We start from the raw sequence: 25,933 nt of genomic DNA on the forward strand, positions 1-25,933 counted from the left end.
AAATTTTTGTTTGAAGATATTCCAATGTGTCGGCACCACATGTCCGAATCGGTCCCCGACCAAGAACATCTTTACACCATGCTGGACGGATTTTGGTGAAGGTCCTCATTGCTCTCTATGTATACTCAATGCATAAGGATTCTATGTCCACGCATTGTATGTTCCACGATGCTCCACACATTTAGGTTTTAGTCCCAGGTTAATTGAAAGAGGAGTCCTGGATCCAACAATCCCACCGGGGATTATAATGGAAATGGGTGACCTTTAGTATGGTTGGGTTTTTTCCTAATGCTTTTTTACTAAGGGTAGCATAGGTACTCCAAATGTCCCAATAATTCACCAAATAACCCTCCTCCCGTCCAGGGTAATAACACACTTCTCTGTAATTTTAGTCTGTTTTATCATGATTCCTTGTGATGTTCTCCATTAGCTGCTGACTCTGTTGACCTGGGTATGCAGACTGATGGGTCCACCTGGCCTCAGACAACGATAGAGCTTGTTAACCACTGCTTTTTTCCATGAGAGCTTAATGTATCATTAATGAAGGTTCTGTTTGAGTGCTCATTAGCCATTAGGCACATATTAACACCTACTGCATCTGTCAGTGATATAGCGTAGGCTGAAACCTCCAGTGTGGTCAAAGAGCCACTACATTTTAATTTCGGCTTGTCCTATGGATATCAACGTTAGTTTATTCATTCTCTTTTGGAATTTTCAGAGATCAAAGGTATTTCTGATGAGATTCACCGATGATGTCATCACGCAACTCAACTAAGACTTCTACCAAACTAGCTTAAAAGTAATGCATTCCCGTAGGAAGAAAAAGTCATTTTTAAAGTGTAATGGTACTTTAAATATTAATGGGGAAGGCCAACCACCAATTTTACTTGACTTTTTCCCCCAAATTCTACATGATAGATACAATGTCAGAAATACTTAAAACTATTCGGAGGCTTTGCCGGGAGGTTGACGCATGTGACATTTACCGTCTGGCAGCTTCTAGATGGACGATAATATGTTTGACTTTTGTATTGCTTGAAAAACGATGCTAAGTTCTCTTGGATGTTCGTTCGTAGGCGATAGTATCACCTGTTTGATGGGTAAACACCGTTATCTGCTGAAAAGTGGGATATAAGCCGGCCGTTTCATAGCCGTGTAAAACAAGAATAATCTGTCATTCTGTACGCTGTCGGCTTTAAATGTGATGATAAACCAGACCTGCTGGTACCGAATATATACAAAGTCTGAAGAACCAGCAGATGAGGTCATAAGAAATAGAGCTTCCAATTACTGTTACACTCATAATGATGGGTATTAGTAAACCCCGTCCTCTCCTGCTGATGTCACTTCACTAGCCACAGATGGATGTAACAATGCATATGTTTTGCAGTATTAGTAATAATTATACAGAGTAGTTTACTTTAACTGAGAGGGTGGTAGGGAAAAAGAGCAGACTCCCAGCAGAAGTGGTAGAGTGTAATACAGTGAGGGGAGTTAAACATGCATGGAATAGACATACGGCTCCTGAATCTTTACAGCAGGAGAAACAGGCAGACTAGACGGGGGCCGAAATGGGGGTCGACCTGGCGGCGGTTTATATGCTTCTAAGTTAATGTATCTTTTTGTAAAGCAATAAATTTTTGTAAAGCAATACATCTTGTACCTTGAATATAAAAGGCCTTTTATGCCCAATTTATGTATTACTTTTGTGAAATGCATCCATATGTTGAGATAGTATAATGCATAGTGCCCAAAGTATTGTAAGTTTCTGTATTCTGGTAGCGGAGGGGATAAGTAATCTAATCAGCATGATGCTGATTTCACCATTATTACATATTAACCTCTTATAATCATCTGATAAAGAGAACGGTGATTTTTATTTTTTACTGATACCGTGATTTCTTAAACAGTCATTTAGCGGCCACGCAAGAAAATAAGATAATGAGACTTCAAAGGTATGGATACAGAGGATTATATTCAGAACTGGGAAGAAAACAAGACACGGTTTGGGTGATTGTAAGGCTTAATAGTTAAAGCAAGTCCCTCCTTGCGTGGCCGTTCTTACCCTTCATCATCTTCCTCCTCCTCGCCTTGCTTACCATAAGCTTCCAGGACCTGGTTATTTACACAAAAAGGAAATATATACATTTTGGGTGATTTTAAGGCTCGATCAGGTCCCTCCCTACGTGGCCATTCTTAGTCCTCATCGTCTTCCTCCTCCTCCTCCTCCTGGCCTTGCTTGCTGAAAACTTTCAGGATCTGGTTCTTTACACAACAAGGGTCAAGTCCCATCGTGGGTGGACATTCTTAGATCCTCTTCCTCCTCCTCTTCCTCCTCGTCGTTGCTTGCTGTAAGCTTTCAGGATCTTACCAAATGGGATTTTATCCGCCTGTTTCTTTAAAGCTCTCACGAAGAAACACCAGGCGACGCATGCGACCACAACCAGTCCAAGTGCTGCAATCATGGCCCAGTTTGAGAAGGTGGCCAGTTTCTCGGCCAGTGACCTCTTCTCGCGGACCAGTGGAGTGGATGGTGATGGTTCTTCTTCTGTCTTCCCGATCTTGTTGCAAAGTAGCACAGCATTAAGCTCAGCCACCTATAAGAAATAATAGCGACAAGTCACAGTAAACAAGCCACGTGTACCGGTCAACACTATCCAGCTATAACAGCTAATTATAAGTTTACAAAAACAGACGGCCCTGTAAAAATTCCTCAGCAAAAATAAATTCTCACGGATTGCCCTGCCACCGTCCCTATCAGCGCTAGCCCTGAAAGCTGCAAAGATGGCACCCTATATCCCCCGGGACCTCCCCCCACACATATACATTCTCCAGTCATACAGCGCTCACCCACACTCATACATGCTCCCTGTCCATTCAACTGCACCAATTCCCAGGGACCTGATCACCAGCAGCCTATGTACACAATAAACCATAAACACACACATTATACCCTTTCAGACAGAGCCATTGTGACGGAAGCCTCCATCACTGGGGCCACTGGAGAGGCCTGACTGCCAGCCTCCTCCCTATTGACTATGGGCCCTGGGTTTGTAGAGACTTCTGTGGCTACCCCCAGCAGTATCATCTCATCACTGGCTGAGGGGATTATCTCCAGCAGACAGCCAGGATCTGCCACCAGGGAGTGACCACCATTCTTTGATGTTTAATGTTGTATAAATCAGTCTCCCCCCTATTGTATTGTTAATCCCGTTACTGCCCCTGTTGTCTCTGAGAGGCAGATTAAGGGGGCGGTTTGTGTCCCAATATCTTGTTTTATGTTAATGTGTGTTTGCTGGATATATCCAGCTCTGTGTGTCCAAAATAAATGAGTCTTCGTTTGGTTTTACCCTACACTGAGTCTCGGCTAGTGACTGGGGAACCGGGGAAAGTGTGTTGTCCCAGGCTAAGGGAGCACAAGACAGCGGAGGTAGTCGGTCGGACAAGCCAGCTCCGTGACAGCCATCTCCACCTGCTGTAGTGGCTTCTCTATGATAAACTACGTCTATAATACCCTCTACGTATCTATGCTCCCCCCACCTGGTGCTTTTGCTTAAGAAACTTAATGCTTCAGCCTCCTTGCCACCTCGACACGCGTCAGACAGCCTGAGATACTCCAAGACAATCCACTAAACTCAATAAGCTGACGGGTCGTCTTTTCCTCCGTCCAGTTGGGCCAAATCCCTCCGCAGAGAGCAATCAGTGCGTTTCACTTTATTACATTCCGTAGTTTTAGATCATCAGCAAAAATGTAAACCATTCTCTTAATTATAACTTCAAGGACATTTATACGCAATTTAGAAACGGACTGAGGACAGAACGTTGAGATATTCGCTCTCAGCATTTGTCCAGCTGGAAAGCGACCATCGTTACAAAATCGCTCTCCTCCGTGTTCGACGGGCTTATTATTTCTCCAAGTACAAAAGGTATTTACACTCATCTTAAAACATTTATAAATACTACGGGAATCATGTTTAAGTTACTATATCGCTGTCAGGTCGCTGATGGCTTCTGATTGGTTAAGGCAGCCTTTTGTAAGGGGAGGGGAGGGACTTCCGGACAGGAAGTTGGTCCTGCCTCATTCAGCCATGTATCGGAGCTCCTCGAGGTAGAACAGGGAATTACTTATAAACCAGATATCTCCAAAATACAGACAAATAGCAAGAGCAAGACGTCGTTGAAGTTATAATGAAGTTAGTTATGCCAACAGCTGACAGCCTCGGCTCCTCTTAAAGGTTCTCCGTCCTTATTGGGCAAGAAGGAGAAAACTATATATATGTATGGCTTCCTATCTCCATAATTTATGGGCTGGAGAATCTTCAGGGATTTACTTCCCTTGGCTTTGCACATAAATTAACCCGAACGCTTGTTGCGTCTTCTTCTTACCTGCTCGTAGTTTCAGCCTCACCACTTGGCGTCCTAATTTAATCAACGTATTTACCTAGCTATTAAACCACGAGGGTCTGATTTCTTTCGAGTTCACTCTCGCCGGTACACAGGCTGTTGCTTTTGAAACAACAAAGCCTATCCATACGTCGGGGGATTTTGTATCACAAGCAATAATTAGCCTCCGTCGGATATATTTCTTTGAGTCTTCAGGCAGACTGAAGAGCTGACACACACACACACAAGGGGCTGTCATTGTGGAAGGCGACATGAAATAATGAGATGGTTAAGGGGTTAAGTTGCTACCATTAAAGAATCGAGGAACTGGAAGAACATTATAAAAAAAAACACATATGCCTTTTCCATGCATTATATATTATATATATATATATATATATACCCTCACTGTATTAGCCTCCACCACATCTGCAGGGAGGCTGTCCTTCTTATCTACCACCCTCACGGTAAAATAAGGCTTCCTTCAATCTCTGAGCTTCTTGTGTTGTAACGTTTCTCCTCCTGTACGTTCTAAAAGCCCTTTAAGTATTTAAGTATCCCGTCTCTCTCCTCTTTCCTCCTAGCTATACATATATTCCACGCATTATTTCTCTTAAATTATTTTTGTGATACAATGAAACACATTTTTCTTCTTCTGGGAGACATCACGTCACATGATAATTACCGTGGCCTCCATAAAATATATATTTTTTGAGGCCGAGTCATAAAACAGCGAGTTATTTCCCGCTAAAAAGCACAAAAAACGGATGGAATGTTAGACTCGGCAACCAGTAATATTATGTGATTGATGTTTATATCTGAATGTGTCGGCCATATATCTTTCACGCGGCCTAACAGGGGTCACGATGACAGCCTTCAAGGACGTAGAGCAGGACGAGGCGCTGGTTTGATATCATCTTGAGAGCATTTCGGTTTTGGCAGCAGGACAGGACTCGCCGTTGATTAGCAATGCAAATCACACGGACGGAAGATGATTTATTCCTTGCTAATTATTTGTCCATCTTGAGTGTTTTATCCGGTCGTTCCCACCATATCTTATATCATATTTTTATATGAATGTTTTTTTTCTTTTTAAACAAAATTTTATATTATTTTATAAATAGAATAATTATGTTGAATGACGATGATTTATAATGAGCCTTGGGTCCGAGGAAAGGAATGTTTGACGCCGCAATAAATAGGCGGCAGGGACAGTCCAGAATGTGACTTTTTAGGCCTTTTTGCATTTTTTATTCGGACGCTCGTCTTTTAAAAGTACATTTAATAGGAAAAGAATTTCAATTCTAAAAGATTCCTTCAGGTATATTGGAAAAGTATCCAGTACATTATGCACAGAACAGTAAATGTATTTATATTACAAGCATAGAATGTGCCGGCAGATCGGCCCCATGCGGCCCGTTTAGTCTGCACGTTTCTCCTGCTGTAAAGACTCAAACCTTAATCAGTCATTGGTCTCGTCTTAGATTCAGCAGCCGTATGCCTATCCAATGCATGTTTAATTCCCCTCACGGTATTACCCTCTACCACTTCTGCTGGGAGGCTGTTCCACTTCACTACCACCCTCTCAGTAAAGTAAAACTTCCTTCCATTTCATCTCAGCCTGTCTTTTTTTTTGGGGGGGGGGATCCTCACAGGTGATACTTAATAACAGTAGCGTACCTAGCGAGGGGCGGGGGGGGGCGGTCCGCACCGGGTGCCGCTCATCAGGGGGGTGCCAACTTGCCGGCACCCCTCCAGAGACGGACAGTAATGTCCGCCGCTGGAGGAGCAGGCTCGCAAGGGAGCGGGATCTCCCTTGAACCCGGCTTAAAATCACTCAAGGGAGCCGGAGGTCTGTTAAAGACCTCCGATACCGCTCCCTCGCAAGCCACGCGGCAACTGCTGCTGTGCGCCGGGGTTTGTTGTCAGATCCCGGCGCACAACACTGAAGCCGCGCCCACCGCCATCCGTGCCCTCTGAACCGGAAGAAGACAGAAGAGGAGCGAAGAAGACAGAAGAAGAGGAGCGAAGATGAAGAAAAGGAGCTTAATGCTGTAAGAAGAAAAGAGGAAAGGTAGGAAATCATTCAGTGAGAGTGACAGTGAGAGTGGATTGGTATGTGTGGAATCTGTGGATTGGTATGTGTGGAATCTGTGGATTGGTATGTGTGGAATCTGTGGATTGGTATGTGTGGATTGGTATGTGTGGAATCTGTGGATTGGTAAATGTTGATTGGTAAGTGTGGATTGGTAAGTGTGGATTGGTATGTGTGGATTGGTATGTGTGGAATCTGTGGATTGGTATGTGTGGAATCTGTGGATTGGTATGCGTGGAATCTGTGGATTGGTATGCGTGGAATCTGTGGATTGGTATGTGTGGAATATGTGAATTGGTATGTCTGGAATCTGTGGATTGGTATGTGTGGAATCTGTGGATTGGTAAGTGTGGATTGGTAAATGTGTGAGAGTGATGGGTGTTATGCTGTACCACTTTCAATGTCTTTTTCATTATATAATTATGCTCTAAAGTACATCATAACTCCCATCACTCTATACTGTTCCATACAGTGGCGGAGCTGGGAGACATAGGCCTTGCACCCCCACCGCAGGACTCCTGAAAGGTAAGTGAACTTCAAAGAGGGAGAGGGTAGATAGTTAGGAGGGGGTAGATAGGGAGAAGGGAGTGATACGGGGGATAGGGGGTAGATAGGGAGAAGGGGGTGAGAATGGGTAGATAGGGAGAAAGGAGGGTAGCAAGAATATTGAAATAAAGAGTCAGAATGAGAGAGCGAAAATGAATGGATTAATGTGTGGATGAATTGTTTGAATGAGTGAGAGAATTAATGAATTTGTGAGAATGCATCAATGAATATGTGTAAATAATTTGTGTGAAAGAAAAAATGATTGTGTGAATGAAAGTGAATTAGTGAGTGACTGTAAAAGTGTTTGTGTTAATCATAGGTGTATATTTGTCAAAAAGGCAAAGATGGTATAAGCAGGGTGTTTATGGGACAAAAATGGCACAGGCAGGGTGTTTATGGGACAAAGATGGCACAGGTAGCGTGTTTATGGGACAAAGATGGCGTACACTCTGCTGTTTGGGAACAATGCTGACTCATGCTGGGCTGTTTGGGGGCAAAGATGGCACGTCCTATGTGTGTGTAATTTGGGTGCTGGTCAGGTTCTATGTGGGCAATGTGGACGCTGTTTTTTTTGGAGGGTTATTAAAGAAAGCACTATTATATGTTCAGTAAATGTTATTTAAACGTATTTATTTTACTTATAAGTTATTAATTTATTTTTTCATATTTCTTGTTGTTTACAGTTTACAAATTGGTGCAATAAATATTCTTAACATAATTTTGTAGATGTATTTACATTTGGTGTGGGGGGGTGCCACTTACAGGATCCGCCCCGGGTGCCAAATACTCTAGGTAATTTTTTATTATTATTTACACTATGAAGATTTTTTTGGCCACAAGAGAGAAAAAAACAAATTTCAGTACAAATGAATGTAACATTCATGGGTAACTTTAAATATGACCAGAAAAGTATGATCAATGTATTAACCCTTAATCGGGACATCATTTCAGATCTACTCTGTGACTTCCATGAAACAAGCAGTCCTTTCTCCTTTTAGACTGTTCTCTCTGCAAAATAGATGGAAGCCGCATCACATAATAGTCCAATGTTTGCAGCCGTGGGCTCGCCTTTTAATATAAATTCCTTTAATCTGATTTCTTTCATATTTCACATGCTGTCCGTCACTAAGCCTTCATCTCTGAAGCATCCCTAGAATACCGTCTTTCCAGACACTAAAGATTGCAAACCACTAATTTGTCACGTTCCTCTTAGACTCCTGTAAGCTTTATTTTATCGGTGAAGATATTTGGACACAGCAGACTGTATAGATTTTTCTGGAGAACAAACATATCTCTGATCACGGCTCATCAGACACTATCCAAATCCATTCAATGATTTTTAATAACTTCCCAAAGCATCGCTGGTCCTTTGAAGAGCAATCTGTTGTCAACATTCCAAATGGTTAACATTTATTTGGTCAGTGGGGTGAACACGTAGAAAGAATCGCATTTCCAGCATAAAAAAAGTAACCATGTTGTTATATGCCAGGTCTCGCAGGTTTATAGCGGCTTATTGAGAAGTTCAAAAAATTGGGAAAGTGAAAAATAAAAGAGAAAGGGGATTCTTAAATGAGTGTCTATCATATGGTCCAGGATATGGTCTTCTCCATAAAGAAAGGTCTACTATAAACCGGAAACGTAACGAGAATATATATATATATATAGTATATGCCTTATTCAAGTATTAGGGGGAAAGTGATACTTGAACGATCAGTCCCTCTAGTGCCACTGTTCAATGAGCCGGTTAAAGGGAGGTCACTGATCTCCCCAATAGCCCATTGACACAATGGTGGTCTGTGCCAAATCGGCACAGCCTCTATAGCTCATTTCCACCTGGTGCCACACATCCTTTAAAGGCAAAGCCCTCAGCAGTAAGAACAGGGGTGCAGAGGGGCATCTGATGGCACTACCCTAGGTTAAGCCAAAGGTGCATGTGCCACTACACCACAATTGACCCATGGGTCTATTCACAAAACGTTGAGTTAGGTCGAGTTGATAGTTGAGTTTAATAAAAGAATCGACTAAATCTTGTCTATTTATTAGTGACTTTAACTCGACCATAGTTCAAAACAATTTGCTATGAAAATTTCACAGAAATTCAACTTGAGTGAAAGTGAAGGACTTCAGCCTGACCAAATTAGCTCTTCTCATCAAGACTAGACTCCTTGAACCAATTCAACGACCAAGTCAACTAAGCAACTTGGTCATTAGCTCGACATCTACTGAGTGCAACCTAAGGACAGTTGAGTTGAACTCAACTGCTGTTTGATCTGGACCAGTGGTTTTGAGTTAATTCAAGCTATTTCTGAGCCTCAAATGAAAACTCGAACCTTAGTATGTTGCCTGACGGTCACCGAGACTCAAGGAAAGAAGCAGGGAACATTAAGTCTCGGTGCTCCGGACCTGATGTAGCCTATGAACCGCTTGTTATTGTGACACTTGTATTCAACTGCGTCTATAAAAGCATCTGCCCTTTGTAAAACCTCTCAGGGTGAACACTCCATAGTGTTTTCTAAACTTCTAGCTTTCCTTAATGGACAATAACATTTTTGTTCCCCATACCTTCAATGTAGGTTAACATTATGCAGTCTGAAGTTAGAGAGCTTATAAGTGCTGAGATGTTTCTCTTCAAAAGGTTTATTGATCCGACGTACATGCTATAGCCATTTCTCCCTGTAAGAGCTACTCTATTCTCTCGTGAAAACATCGCTTTTAGGTATTGTCTGGCACAGATAAATCTACGGGTGAGTTTCTTACTCCTTGTAATCGATAGAATCACGCAGTTACGGAACGCACATCTGATTATTGTCATCAGCGGAATGACAATAAACAGAGCTGAACTGTGAATGAAGGGTTTGTGGAGATAGAATTACAAACTCAACCACAGAAGTAACTTTATCCCAACAATACAACAGATAAAAGCATATAATCATATGCAAATTGGCATTTAAATTGGCGGCTTTGCTACAATCAAGTTACAAGGTAAACATGCTCATATAATGCATTGATAACAGATTCTTTGTGAGGCAGCTGACACAGAACTGTATATTGTGATAGAAGCTGAATTTAGAGTTTTAGCTCCGTCAAACTATGCCAGATGCCCAACAATGCTCTGGGGGTCCCATATTCTTGAAAAAAAAATACACTGGTGGTCTAGTGAGCAATTAAGAAGTGTATGTGTCCATCACAATAGATTTATTATACTCTTCTTTTCCTGAGCGAATGCACTGGGTTATGATGTCACCAGAAGTAACCACAACTACATCATCCTTATTTTAGAGCAGATGGACCATACCATTTGCAAGGGTGAGAGACAAAATGATAACACACTACAGTTACAGTTAAAACTTGATTTTTGTAAATGCCAACCATTTCTAACCCCCAGTCACTTATGCAATAAGATTGTTCTAGTTATCTAGTACATCTTTTTTATATTTGCCTTATTCTTCACCTCTTACATCTTGAAAACATGCTTATTTTTTTTCATGGATGATCAATTAGAGAAATAAAACCTTAAAAATAATCACACTGAACGATCTCGTAATTGTGTTCCTGTCTCTGTGAGTCTCATGTGATACTTTGGCCCTTGGTCATTTTATTGTCCGATTCTCCTATGGAGCTGAGAATGGGTGAGCTCCACTGCAATAAAGCGGACAATAATGTGTGTTTAAGTCACAGTAAATGTGCGCATAAATTAGCATACATGAAATTAAAATACTTTAGTCTTGTTTAAACTGGTGCTAAAATAGATGCTTTAGCAGCTGTATCGGTAGCGGCAAAAAAAAAATAATAATTTAATGCATTTTGGCTTTTTCTGTGATATATAAACTCTGTAGAAATATTAATATTATATATATTATTTATTATATAATATATATGTATATATATATATATATATATATATATATATACACATGCACACACACATATATATATATATATATATATATATGTGTATATATCAAGGTATAGTTTCAGCCACTGTCTTTAATCTGCCCATAATCCTATCACTTGTGTTGAGTCATCAATCTCTTAATTAAGCTTGTTCGATCTGATTATCTATTACCTCTGAACCTTGTGGTGTCCTTTAAAATCCAACTAGAAGTCCAGGTCATTTATACTATTTTTCTGCCCTCTTCTATTACCTGATTCCTTTCATTATAGCCTACTTTACTTTTTTTACTTTACTGAGAGGGTGGGCGATGACTGACACAGCCTCCCAGCAGAAGTGGTAGAGGGTAATACAGTGAGGGAATCTAAGCATGCATTGGATAGGACATATGGCTCCTAAAGACGAGACCAACGACTGATTAAGGTTTGAGTCTTTACAGACTTGATGGGGCCGAATGTTATAAAAAATACAACTTATTTTTAAAATAGAAAATACTTGTATATATATTTGAAAGTCTGTGTGGTTGTGGGTCCAAGATGGCGTGTTCAATATGAGACACCACACTATTTCCAGCTTTGATATTGTGTCATCCACATAAACACATCCATGCCTGTTGCCATAAAACCATACAACATAACACTCTTATCCGCAGGTCGTAGAATTTCATGCGGCGCCAAGATTCTAAAGATCAAGATACATCTCCTGCCACTAATAAGAGTAATTTGGGGGTAAAAGTAACTCTTCTGAAAGGACAAGATGTGTAATAAAGGTGTCCTGCTGCTCTCGGGCTGTATGTAGCGTATTTATAGATCAGTGCTGATTCCGTGGGTAGATTGCGTGTCCATCACATTTGCTCTAATGATTATCTTGCTCATTTACCTGGATCTATAAGAACGTAACCCTCTGAGCAGAACTATATGTTCAAAGTGAGAGACTAGGTAGGGGAAATCTGCCCCTTTTAATTGTGGGAAAGTAAAATGGTGCCTAACGAGGGACTCAACTGTAAGAAAAATGGCCAGCCTAGCCCCGACATTAACATTTTAACCCATTGGTCTGTTGATGTGTACCAGCAGAAGACATCATGCTGTGAAGCAGACCAATGACACACTACTAACCAAGTGTGCCTGCACTTGATACATGGTTGTGGTGACCTTCTCATGCTGGACACTATTTTAAAAGATTCTATACCTGGACACTGGTTCAAGGAATTACCAAAAAAATGGGCATGGAGTGGCCAAAAATGGGGGGAAGTCCTAAAACAGATGCAGTGTAGACATATTTAGTCGGCCTCCTTTTTACGTGCCCATAGCCACTCCATAGCGTGACTTGTGGTCATCCCATCAGTATCTCCAGCCTGAGCTATCCTCTCATCTCCTCATTATTATTCTTTCCTGATACTCTGCTGCTATTTGTTCTGCCTTTTTTTTCGTGTTCTTTCCGTAACCCTAATCTTCTCTTTCCTTTTCTCTTAGCTCACATACCTTCCTTCTCCCTGGGGCGTGTGCCGTTTCTCCGACATGGGCTCTGATTTCTTCCCAGTTTATAGTATCTCGGCCTGTAGGATCGACTGTGAAACCAGATACATTGTGGAAAACTGCAACTGCAAAATGGTGCATATGCCAGGTAAGAAGTGAGGGTTAGTCCAGCATGGGATGGGGTCTACATTGAGTATGGGGCACTTATAAGGCAGGCAGGTGGCAAATGCTTACTATCTGTTGAACCAATTAAGCTGAAGAAATGATTTTCCAAAAAAATCTCCGTGCTTCCTTAGAGCCACAATGGTCACCTCACTTTCCACAGAACAAGTGATTGTTCCTCAGACCAGATCATTAAATTAAAATTCAAACGATGGATTTGTGATGACTTTCTTGCATACGAGTTGTGCAGCTTCCCCTGGTATATGTTACTTCTTAATATTTTAGACTCGATCCCTTACTACATCGGCAATACATTTATCGATGTTCTTGATTCTGAACGCTATATTAGATGTTCTTTTGACGGTTTCTTTGTTACGTGTATGTCTTTTCCCAGGTGATGCTCCATTCTGTACTCCAGAGCAGTACAAAGAGTGTGCAGAACCCGCGCTTGGTGAGTTGCGCATGCACCACGCAACCTTCGAAGGTGCCATTTGTGTACCTAGCTTGCCACAGAGAACACACGCCACCTAAACATTCAGGCGTGAATCCACCATCACACCTAACACAACATCTACTCAACAAATACAATCTCACGGTACCACGCAACCCACATATCTATCAAACTCAGATGGTGCCCACCATTACTGATCTCAGAAGAACTCTCGGTGCTACAAAACATATGTTTTTGGGTTTTTTAATGTTTATACAATTCCTTCAATACATCCCAAATATCAAGGTTGTGGTGTTGCTTCTGCTGAGTTTTTTCACTTTATTAAACCCGGGCAGGACTCTGTAGTTGCACATGATCTGCCTCCACTATGCATTGTCTTTATGATACAGCCGAACATTTGTTCTTTCTGTAGCTGGCATTTATAATATAGATCGTGATATCCATACAGCTTGAAGAGCAATCAAATCAACTCTTTGTGGCCATAGGGGTACCTTTTGGTATTCAAACCGTACCCAGCAGCATCTTCTGCCATAGTAACAACCTCAGCATCCCATTCACGTAGCAAGACTCTCTCCGAATATAAAAATTTGCCAATGAGCAGAGTCTCGTCTTCTCTATAGTCTCTTTCTGTCTCTTAAAGGTTTACTGACGGAGAAGGATGGGGGATATTGTGTATGCGCGATGCCATGTAATCTCACCAGATTCAATAAAGAACTCTCCATGGTGAAAATTCCGAGCAAGACATCAACCAAATATTTGGAGAAGAAATTCAACAAGTCTGAGAAATATATCATGTACGTTCTGGCTTTAAAGACAAGTCAGTGTTATCGATTTATTTATATTTTTACATTCAGACACAATACAGAAGGATTCAGAACAACTAAATAGTTTAGATATTGATTTTGATCCTACTACAGTCTAGTTATATCACAAATTTCTGGTGCTTTCAACTGACGAAAGGATTTAACGTTGTCAAATAGCAGGGAAAAAAGTTCCCTACGTTGATAACTAGAGAAGAAGGGGGGTTTTCTAATGATCCAACTCTTAAACTGTCCATGGGCTTTCCTTTTAAGAGATAACAGGGTTCAGGTTTCTTGTGTAAAAGAAGGAGGAATAGAAGTTGAGAATGTGCCGGCATTAGAATGTCTATGAAGAAATATCCTGCCATTACATTATTACTCTTCAGGAGGAAAGTTGGGTTTCCAATGAAGTCCAAATGAATTCAACCATGAATGATGTCTACTGCTAGTCAGAGGGACTCTCTTTAACTCCTCCAACACTTAATAATGTAGCTTCACCACACATTACAGAGTATAATTAACCGAGAATGATGCCTTCGCAGCACACATGAGAACTTTGTTGGCCATGGAATCCTTCAAATATTAACAATTTAATAGTACGTCACAAAGGTTCTATTGTAAGAACTCCTCGGTGGTGCAACTAAGTGGTTTTAATAGCGGTTCCCATGGAAAAATTACTTTTCAGAAAGTAAATGTGTTCTGAATGAAGTCATCTGCATTAAAGCAGGGATTAAGCTTTGGTAGACCAGAAAAGCAGCAGTTAGATGCTCAGATATCGTTAAATCAGAGTAGAATATGAAAGAGTCAGATCCAGACTGTGTGACCCAGAGAATCTGCCCAGAGCCCCTGAGACTGGGGTAAAAACCCTGAGAACCTGCCCATTCACCATGAGAGTCTTAGATTGTAGTGGAACCCCAGGAACCTGCCTATTCACCCCAAAACCTTGAGATTTGAGGCAAACGGTAAGATTCCTCAGGTATACTCCCAAAGTAAAGGACTGCGCTCACCGAGTTTGATCATCACCCAGCCTACGTTTCGTGTATTCGCAGGGAGAATATTCTGGTCCTTGACGTGTTCTTCGAAGCCCTGAATTATGAAACAATAGAACAGAGAAAGGCTTATGAGGTTGCCGGGTTGCTAGGTGAGTCTGTCAAAATGCATTTTTTGCATTTATTCAGCAAACTAGAATAGAATACATAATATAATACTATATGACTTATGAGCTTTGCCATCTCGGCTGGTGGTCTGTACCATGTGCCCATTATTTCTTCCTTATTATTGCAGTATTTCTTTTAAATCCCCCCCCGAAGCATTCCGTCCTGCCTGCTTGTCTGAGACGCCGTATTCCGTCCTTTCCTTGATATAACATTTTCCATTTCTCAGGGTAACCTTTTCTCCTCGCCATTATCTTTTGTCTGAAATATGTCTCCCTTCTGTACCGTTGAATCCCTTAATGTAGGACAGCACGGAGGTTTCTATCACATCTCCACTCTATCTCATCCTACCTGGAAATGTTAAGCGCCGCGCTGATTTACAGAGACGGAGAAATCGCAGAATTGTGCAGTATGATAATGATGTGCCATAACTCCCTGTAGCACAGAATGCATTACGCGACGCAGATTTACCCTTCGACTTGGAAGAGAAAGCCGGGCATATCTGAAGTCTGCTGCTTACCCTCTGGGCATATCCTCCCTATTTTTATTTCTTGACTCTTTCTGTGTTTTCTTTCCCCATAGGGGATATAGGGGGACAGATGGGGCTCTTCATAGGAGCCAGCATCCTGACGATCCTGGAGTTATTTGATTACATATATGAGGTGAGTAGTAAATACATGAAATAAAAGTACCCTCCGTGCTCTGTGTACAGGTCCAGAGCCCCCAACTCTATTCTACAAGGACCTCCAACAATCAGGTTTTCAGTATATTTTCTGGATAACACCAGAAGGTAAAAGAAATAAACACCAGATAGTGAACGTGAGAAATGAAATAATAAAAAGGTACTTCCTCGCAGTACTGCAGCGGCCCAGAACAACACTCCTCTTAGTGTTCAACAGAAAACAACGCAAGTATAGGCGCGCATGTACATGTGTGGGAAAATAATAAAAAATACAAAAGTCGTTTCAGCTTTTTATCAGCAATGAAAGTTTTATGAAAACTTTCATTGCTGATAAAAAGCTGAAACGACTTTTGTTCTCCTGAGGAAGCCGCGAGGCGAAACGCGTTGAGGACTACCCACGAGGACTACCTTTGGATTTTTGCTTTTAAATCCCGGACTTTGAGTTGAAGTGCCTGATACAATCAACCATTTTAAATAAGAAGAAATAAAGAAAATATTTTTATTCTGAAGAGCCTTGATTACCTGTACTTTTGTGAGTGCACCCACTACACATACATATTATAATTTTTTTCCTTTAACATTATTGCACTATTATTATTTTTTATTCTTTTCCCACACATGTACATGCGCACCTATACTTGCGTTATTTTCTGAATAAACCTGAGGATTTAATCAGTGACTCAGATTAATGTTCCACCCAGGTGAATCGAGAAACAAGATGGGTATTTGCATGGAGATCGTGAAACTAGCTCTGCATAAAAGGCCGGACTAGGATGACAAGGTGGTCCTGGCACTTTAAGGCCAGCGGCCGCCAAAGCTGCAGGCTGGATAAGTGAGGCCACATGCTACAAACCACCCTGCCGGGCATATACAGCTAGTGGCCGTACTGCTTGAGCGACAGATCGAGTGAGGACGGATCGATAATGGCCAGCGGTCCACCACGCCTTTAGGGGGTCTTGTGGACAACCTATGGGGTCCCTTGACACATACTGCTCCTTGTATGACACATGTTATTTTAGATATGATATGGATACCATGCAAGGGACTGTGTGTATAATACAGATAACACCTCCGAGAGCAGATTAACGTAAACAGGGGAACAAGCGCCCTCGAGACTTAACACTCATGATTTATTGAATAAACCCGACGGCTGCGATCTTACCTTCATTAATGTAAAAACATTTTACATTTAATACATGCAAATTTTTTTTTTATAACATATATTTTATTGAAAGTTTTTTCTTTTTTGTTGGAAAAATATAAACATGTTTGTATAAATGTACAGAGATAACGCAGTATACAGATCGTACATTCGAAATAAGCAGGTTTGTTATAAACGATTGAAAACAACATATAACAGAAAAAAAAAAAAAAAAAAAGGAAACAAAAAAACAGAAAGCAAATCTGCACTCTTGTACCTTGCATTCACGTATAATCAAGCAATGTTAATGAAGTACGTGAGTCAAAGGAGCTGAACGGTATTATGTGCACTATGCAACCAAATATCCCACCTGGAGGAGAATGCGGTGGTCGTATTTTGGGCAGTCGATATTTTAAATTCATGCCAACAATTGGAATTTATATCGTGAATAACTGTTTTAAGAGAAGGTATCAGGTTAGACTTCCAACGTTTAGTTATGTTATGCCTCGCTGAAATCAGTGCATGCAAAATGATAGTTTTATGAAAATAGGAATATTGGTCCACATTAACATTGAGTAGTGCAAGGGGGGCATCCAATATTACAGGAAACCTACAAAGGGTAGACAAAAATTTACCAAGTCTCCTCCAGAAGGCCAGTATTCTGGGGCACTGCCACCAGATGTGTAGAAACGAACCTATGTCTGAGCACCTCCAGCAGGTGTTTGGAGTTTGATTAAATAGCGCTAATCTCGACGGCGTAAGATACCAACGATATAATAGTTTTTTGGAAGTTTCCAGGTGACTAATACATTTAGATACTGAGGTTATGACCGAGTGCGCCGATTGCCACTGGTGTGCAGTGAAGTGAGTATGGAGATCAGTTTCCCATTTGAGTTTGTAGGGGTCAGGAAGATCTAAGTAAAGCTTAAGTAACGAATAGCACTTCGAGATGCCTTTGTGATGTCTACCTTGTTGTGTCAGCCAATTAAACAAATCAGAGTCAGTGTAAGTAGAGTGTATTGTGATTGATTGAAAAGCGTGGCGTATCTGTAGGTATTTGTAAAAGTCTTTGTTACAAATATGGAACTTGTCATGCAAGATTGCAAACGGGACCATAGTTCCACCTTCCCAAATGTCTGATATATGCTGTACGCCCAGGTTGATCCAACCTGATAAGGCCAGATCAGGGATCACTGCCTCTAAGATTGTTATAGGCAAAGATAGCGGGTTAACTTGAAATAAATTGTTGGGGATCACAAACTGGTACCATAATTGTGAAATTGCTCTCAAAGTAGGATGAGAATAGGATAAAACGGGTCGGAACAGATAGGCAGCGCTAAGAACATCACTGAGTTCACAGGAGCCCAATTCCGTCAACTCCATCTCCACCCATAGCCTTGAGACGTCTCGGTTCCAGATATATTTAAGTTGAGCTAACAAGGTGGCCCTGTAGTACTGGAGAATAGAAGGGCAACTAATACCTCCGTTCCTCGGAGGTAGGTATAATATTTTTGCCCCAACCCTAGGTTTTTTTCTGAGCCATATATATTGCATGATGATGCTTTGTAGTTTTTGGATGTAAGCTATCGGGAGAAAAATTGGAACAGTACGGAACAGATATAAGATCTTGGGAAGGATCAACATCTTAATAGCTGCTACTCTGCCTAACCAAGAAACGCCCAAAGAAGGTAGATTAGAAATTGTGTGTTTCATGTCTTTCAACAACACCGCATAGTTTGCGTCAAAAAGATGTGCGCTAGGGAACGTCAAATGCATACCCAAATAAGGGAGATAGGTGGATGTCCAGGTGAATGGAAATCTTGATTTAAGGATTTTAACTGTTTGAGGAGAAAGACCCATATTAAGGATTTGTGATTTAGTTTCGTTGATTTTATAATAAGAGACATCTCCAAATTTCTGTAAAACGTCAAGTATGGATGGGAGGGATGACAAGGGATCCCTACATGCTATAATGATATCATCAGCGAATAAGCCTATGCGATGGTCTTTCCCGCCTATCTGTAAACCTGACATAGAGGGGTCAGTTCGTATTGTCTCAGCTAAGGGCTCCATCACGAGAGCAAATATGAGGGGCGACAGGGGACACCCTTGACGAGTGCCATTTGAGATATTAAATCTACGCGATAAAAATCCTGAAGAATAAACTACAGCAGAAGGGTTGGAATATAGGGCTTGTATAGCTGAAAAAATGTTGTCTGTGAAGCCAAATTTTGTGAGGACCGATGACAGAAAACCCCAGTGCACCCTGTCAAACGCCTTCTCCGCATCCAAGGAGAGAAGCAGAGAAGGCATCCGACGAGTTTCAGCCCAGTAAGTCAGGTTAATAAATCGTCGTGTCCCATCTACTGTTTGTCGGTCTTTAACGAAGCCAACCTGGTCATTATTAATTAGAGACGGAAGAATATCGTTGATCCTGTTAGCCAGGATTTTAGTATACAATTTTAAATCAACGTTCAGCAGAGATATCGGTCTAAAATTTTCGGGCCTGTTAGGGGGTTTACCTGGTTTAGGGAGTGTGATGATAATTGCATGTAACATCTCGGGGGGAATGATACCTGTATTAAAAATTTCGTTAAAGACTATGTGAAGTTGAGAAGATAAGGTGTGGGAATATTTTTTATAGTATTCCCCTGTAAATCCGTCTGGGCCCGGGGATTTATTTGGTTTCAAAGAGGAGATCGCCGATGTAATCTCCTCTCTTGTTATAGGCTGATTCAAAAGAAGTAAATTGTCATTGGTAAGGGAGGGGAGATGAATAGCTTTCAGAAAAGAAGAAATGGAGAGTGGTGTCGGTTGGGGGGTATTCGGGTCTAGATGGAGATTGTACAAGTCCCCATAATAATCTGCTAGTACGTTTGTGATCATTTGTGGATTTAGCACCTTTTTCCCCTGTTTATTGTAAAGAAATGGAATTTTAGTTTTTGCTATTCTTGTTTTAAAGCGATTCGCCAATAATTTGCCAGCTTTATTACCCTGCCAGTAGAATTGGGTTCTCGTCCTATTAAGATAAAAGTCGAATTTAAAGTTTAAAAGTTGGTATAGTTGGAAACGTAATGATTTAAGTTCCTTAAGCAAAGTAGGGTCCCTGGATAATTTGTGTGTGTCTTCAATGAGTTTAATATTGTGCAAAATGTCTTGTGTCTTGGCTAATCTGCTTTTTTTTTGGGCCGAGGCCAATTTTATAAAAGTACCACGCAAGACAGCTTTATGGGCACACCAATTCGTAAGAGCATTAGTATCTGCAGGGGAGTTAAAATGAAAGAATTCAGTAAGGTCCCGTTCTATTGTAGAATTAGCAGTTGGATCACCAAAAATAGAGTGGTTGAGTCTCCAGGGGGCAGTAGGCGGAGTGTTAAATTGTTCCCTAATGGAGATGGAGACAGGAGCGTGGTCCGACCACGATATAATTCCAATTGTGGAAGAGACAATTTTCTGGAGAAGCCATTTGTCTACCATTATAAGATCAATACGTGAGTATGTGTGATGTGGGTTAGAGAAAAACGTATAGTCCCTCTCATCAGCGTGCAGGGTTCGCCATGTATCATATAGGTCCTCTTTAAAGAGAATGTTATAAATGTCTGTGGTTTTATCCGAGGCGTCATGGGGATTTTTATCTAAGCAAGGGGAGAGGACCTTGTTAAAGTCCCCAGCCAATATAATCGCCCCATATCTATGTTTGTCAAGAGTAGTAAGGAGGTGAGAAAGAAATTTCCCCTGTCGCCTATTAGGAGCATAGAGTGATACAATAGAAAACTTTACATTATTAATGTCGCAGTTCAAAATTATGTATCGACCGTTAGCATCATAGGTTACATTAAACAAGTGAAACGCCACTGAGTTCCTAATAGCTATGAGGACTCCCCTTTTTTTTTTTGTGTTAGGTGTAAAAAAGATATGAGGGAAATTCTTATGTTTAACCCTAAAGGTGTCGGAGTCGAGCAGGTGAGTCTCCTGTGCACAAATTACATCACACTGTAAAGTGCGACATTCTTTCCAAAATAAATTTCGTTTAAAGGGGCTGTTTAAACCTTTCACATTTAAAGTAGATAATTTAATCACCATCTTGATAAGTTATAGTATTTGGGTAAAGTAACGAACCCGCCCAGCTCCAAAAAAAAAGGAGTAGTATACCATTAGCGACAGTGAACATATAGAAAAATTGCGAACAAGTTGAGTGCAACAAAAACAGAAAACGGTTAACTATAGATAACAACAGTAGTGTTCTGTGAGAACATGCCAAACCTGTCAGGTTTACAGTGGCAAGTGAGGGGGTGGATATAAGTGAAATGCATAAGAACATTAAGGCAGAGACAAAAATCAATTGCCCAACCCTGATTCAGTGTAGGAAGATATCACTAACCATACGCGGCTAAAGAATGTCCAGTCAGGAAGAAGTTGGAGCTACATTCAATGTAGTTTGGTGGGAGGACCGGATGTGTTAGACGAGGTGTCCAAAAGAACCAAAATTGCGAGAAGTCGGCTAACAGGTGCATTTCTTGGAACTCATTAGTGCTTAAGTAGGAGATCGGGATCGTGAGTGAGAGCGTCTGTGTCCATACGATGAATCCACGGAGGTCGATTTTCCGACCTTGGTCCATTCCTGGTGGAGAGGGGAAGGTCTCTTCTGCTGCGGAGCTGTAGAAGTCTCTTGCATGGAGTCAGGGAACCATTTGTTAATAAGATGAAGTGCCGCATTGGGATTATGAAGTGCGTGAGTGACTCCATTCCTGGTTACCAGAAGTTTAACAGGGAATCCCCAACGATAAGGGATTCCCTTGTCTCTCAGAATTGCGGTGGACGTAGAAAACGCTCTTCGTCTATTCAAAGTAGCTGCTGACAAGTCAGAAAATAACGTTATTGTAGAGAAGCGGTCAGGTAAAGTAGGAGGATTTTTAGCTGCTTTTAACACATTCTCTTTGTAGTGAAAAAAATGAATTCTAGCTAGGACGTCCCTGGGTATGTCCTTGGAAAGATGAGAGGGCTTTGGAAGCCTGTGGACCCTGTCAAGAGTCATATCCCGCTGGTCTGCTTGAGGCGTGAGAATTGCAAAGTAAGCCATGAGAAAATCCCTGAGGTCAGAAGCTTGCACTGATTCCGGAATACCACGGAATCTGATATTATTACGTCTAGATCTATCTTCTAGGTCTGCCAATTTCAATTTGAGTTCAAATAGATCATCAGTTATTTCGTTTTGATTGTCGACGAGAGCGTTATGGGCGTCAGTAAATTCCCCCATCTTTTCTTCAAGATGTGCAGTCCGTTCCCCTATGTTGGTAACTTCTTTGGATAAGGTGCTAAGGGAGGACATAAAGTCTTGTTGTAGGGATTCCCGGAATTCTTGAAATAGAGAGCGAATAGTAGTTTCCATGGTAGGTGAGAGTTTAGAGTCTTCCACGAATGTGTTCGAAGCAGCGGCCTCTGAGGGTGTAGGAGAGGCTGCTGGGGTGGGTTTGGGAGGCATAGTTGAGCACATAGAAGAATGAATAGGTGATAGCGGATTAGAATCACTGTGTGTAGCGTCCGTTGAAGAAAGAAAAGTAGATAGCGATGGGTTGCTGTCTTTTGGAGAATAAAACGTAGTTAGTTTAAGTGGAGTCTGTTTTTTTGAGCGCCGGCTGGGCATAATGTGAGTTGATGCAGATGTGGAGGGAACGTAGTGATCCGTATCAGGACGCTTTCACATACCCTTCAGCAATCAAAGATATAAATGTGATGATATAGAGGCAGGGATCATGTAATACTGCTCACCAGTGATAGTAAGTAAATTTTGTAGTATAGTGGAAAAGAGCCTTCTTCTTTTTTTTTTTTTTTTTTTTTTCCTTTTTTCCCCTTTTTTTTTTTTTTTTTTTTTTTTTTTCTTTTTCTTCTCCCTTTTTCCTCTTGTTTAATTATTATACTTTGTCCTCCTTGTCCCTTTCCTCCTCCAAAATTCGGACACTAAAATGCCCAGTAACCAGGTAGCCCAGTGCTATTCTCAAAGAATTAAATGCAGACAGCGTGTGCAGTATAGCAGGGATAGGCGTGTGTCTCGGCCAGGAGCTCTCCCTCCCCGTAGCGTGTAAGGGCCGGTGACAAGAAAATGGCGGAGGGCTGGGGAGAAAACGTCCCTTACCCTGTCCGTGTCTCGCCGCGTGTCGGTGCCGGAGTGTCGTGTCGACTGTCGGAGCGACGGGATCCGTGTGGCCGCTGTCAGGATGCGATAGAGCTGTTCCTGTGCCGTGCAGCTGAAGGTGAGTAGGGAGCGAGGAGGTAAGATGGCGGCGGTTTCGCGCGGTTTTCTGCAGAGCCGCTTTGGTTTCTGTAGAAACACCAAAATCCGCGGCGCGAATCGCATCCGGTACGGGCTCCAGGGATAACGGTAGCCTGGGACCCAGCTTGCCGGTGGTTTAACCGCGTATGAAGCCGGTTTGTGCCGATAACGTCAGGGTTATTTGGAGAGGAGCTCAGCCGTGCATCCTCTCTCTCAATACATGCAAATTTAAAAAATGACCTTGATACCAGGCAAGATCAGTTCAAACTTGCATGAAATAATTAAACGTCCTTTCTCCCGTGAATCTGTTATTTAATTCCTCGTCTCGTACCCGTGGTTTTTTTTTTTTTTTCCTACATCTGTTACTCCCCTGCCCTCTTCTTTTCATCAACTCATCTCTGTCTGATTGAAAAACCTTCTCAGGGATTTGAATGGCATTTTGTATGGTAGGTAAAAGAACACTTTGTTACAAACTCGGGCTAAATTTGGTTTCAAAAACCAAATTACCCTTGGCTGATCCGACGTAAGTATGTGTGAGTGGCTTCAGCGTCCTTGAGTGGAGATCAGAAAACAAGGCAACAGACAGCTCCGCTCCTTCTTGATTGACTGGCGGAGGTTGATCTTCATCTAGGAGACACATTGTAACATCTCATTTTAGATAAACTTAGCTGAATCTAATCACTTGAATTATTATTTTTGTCCCACGTTTTATGGTATTCCGATTTATATTTTCCGTCTCTAAAGACAAAGCTCAGGGCCTTCCGTGCAAATTTTACTTGATTTCCCAGGATTCTTCAGTGAATTGGCTACAATGTTAAAGAAAAATGTTGTATACTATAAATCAACATCTTGTCATTTTTAAATAACCTTAAAAGTTGGGTATCTGTGATTACTTTCCCCAACGTCCACAGAGCGCGCAAACACAAGCTCCAAACATAAATAAAGTTATACTTCACTATATTATTATAGGGCCATCATATTCCGTAGCGCCGTATGATGGGTAGACAGGGCATAGCAAGTAGTATATAACATAAAAAATTTACAGAAACAACAGGTCTCAAAGGAGCTTACAATCTAGAGGGAGTTAGGGTGTATTACACAATCTTTCTGGTTGACTGCTCAATTCCTTGGTTGATTTTGCATACAATGATACCTTTTTTTTGTGCTTAATCTACTTAGTACGTATCATAAAGACTTTTTTCTCACGTCTCAGTTCCGCGCCCTCTGTTTGATATAAGTTGGGGAAAAAATTGTAGCGCCCGAAAGCTCGAATACATTGGCCTTTGTGGTATTTCATAATGACGTCTCTGTTCTCTAATAAAATTGTTCAGCCCTTTGAACTTCCTCCGCGGCGGTTGTTAAAGATAAGGGAAATAGGCATCAGAGGTTTAAGTGGAAGAAAATGTAACTTTCTGTAACATCAGCTCTCTTCGTTCATCAGGAGCCTCTTCAGGTGACATTATGTGAAGTTGGCTTCTTGTGTTTGTTCGTCCCTCAAATCGATCTATCCTTCCATTATGTTTCTAGTAATTGTGCATAACGGCAATTTACACCGGCATCCATGGCTCCCCTATGCTTCTGAAGCTCATTGTGAAATATCTTAGTCTGTATATACAAGGCTGAAGAGCTATCATGGAATTCACAAACTATTCCATTGAGTGGAGGTATGAGGTTCGGTGGAAAAAAAGACCTCTTGGCATAGTTTTTTCAAGTTCAATGATCAAAGTAAAGTGAAACGTTGGTAAATTATTGAAAATGATGTCATAGCAAAGTGATATTGAGTTTTTGTGATCTCTTGGTGGTTTTCAGTTGATCAAAGAGAAGCTTCTGGATCTTCTTGGAAAGGAGAACGAGGAGGGAGGTCGTCCAGAGGATTTGGTGAGATTTGCCTATGAATACTTTGAATGATTGAAGTCACCTAGAAGGTGGGATTCATAGATTGTCAAAGTTGGCAGGTGTCCTGCTTCATTTCAGAAGAGCAGAGGTGGCCAATCCCTGCCCTTTCCTCTGATGGATACAGCTGTGTCTGTGTATATTTGTGTAAGGAGATCCTGAAAGCCTACACTGTTGGGGCACTTGAGGTCATCCTTTGGTGTATTATAGCACAGGGAGTTAACTTGGTGCCGATTTACAGAATGGCAAAGATATGGTGTTTTCCAAAGTTATGTAAACTTTTTTGGACACTCTATGTCCATTTTCCCGTTATACCTCCATATTTCTGACATCTTAGAACAATGTATGATGGAAATAATTAACCAAACAATGACTTGATGTGAAATTAAAAAAGGTTATAAAGGGAAACGATGTCTCTGCACTTGTGCCAGATGGGAACACTCATTGTCCTGAGGTTTCCTAAACAACAGGAGCAGCTGCCTATTCCCCCCGTTACATGCAAGCCTACAGTTACCCCATTGCTGCTAGTTTCCAAGATGATGTGAACGGGAAGTAAATGATAAAATCAGAGATTTGTCTGTGGTTGGGCTGAATAAGTGAAATGACGGCCTGTATCTCCTCTCCGCAGAATACCTGTGACACCATGCCAAACCATTCGGAAACCATTAGCCACACTGTGACTGTCCCGCTGCAGGCTACCTTGGGGACATTGGAAGAAATTGCCTGCTGACGCATTTGGGACACTGTTGCTTTATTTGTGCCAAAATATCGGTGGATGCAGCATGCGTGGGAAGCTCCCATGGACCCTGAGCCTCAGAGAGAGAAATGGAAGGTTGAGGGGACTGAGGACGGAGAGACCGCATACTGCTAAACTGTACACAGTCATGGATGCATGCAGCGTATATGGTACCGATCCTCCTGTGATGTATGAGGAGACAACGGACAGACACACATTGTGCACACACCCGTCACACTCTGTCCCGTTCTG

General features: G+C 41.5%; 1 protein-coding gene across 1 annotated transcript in view; it reads left to right on the forward strand.

The window, feature by feature from the left end:
- The window catches only part of LOC149275619 (acid-sensing ion channel 2-like), a 129,549-nt gene extending 103,874 nt beyond the window's left edge, over positions 1-25,675 (forward strand). The window contains exons 4-10 of the mRNA XM_089504498.1: positions 12,389-12,539; positions 12,948-13,004; positions 13,645-13,798; positions 14,854-14,945; positions 15,541-15,620; positions 24,862-24,930; positions 25,574-25,675. Coding sequence (XP_089360624.1) covers positions 12,389-12,539; positions 12,948-13,004; positions 13,645-13,798; positions 14,854-14,945; positions 15,541-15,620; positions 24,862-24,930; positions 25,574-25,675 — 705 coding nt within the window. The remainder of the gene's footprint in view (positions 1-12,388; positions 12,540-12,947; positions 13,005-13,644; positions 13,799-14,853; positions 14,946-15,540; positions 15,621-24,861; positions 24,931-25,573) is intronic.
- Positions 25,676-25,933: the final 258 nt, after the last annotated feature.

Source organism: Sceloporus occidentalis, unplaced genomic scaffold (assembly GCF_023333645.1).
Source record: "Sceloporus occidentalis isolate IW3139 unplaced genomic scaffold, rSceOcc1.0.p SCAF_274, whole genome shotgun sequence".
Taxonomy (NCBI): Eukaryota; Metazoa; Chordata; class Lepidosauria; order Squamata; family Phrynosomatidae; genus Sceloporus; species Sceloporus occidentalis.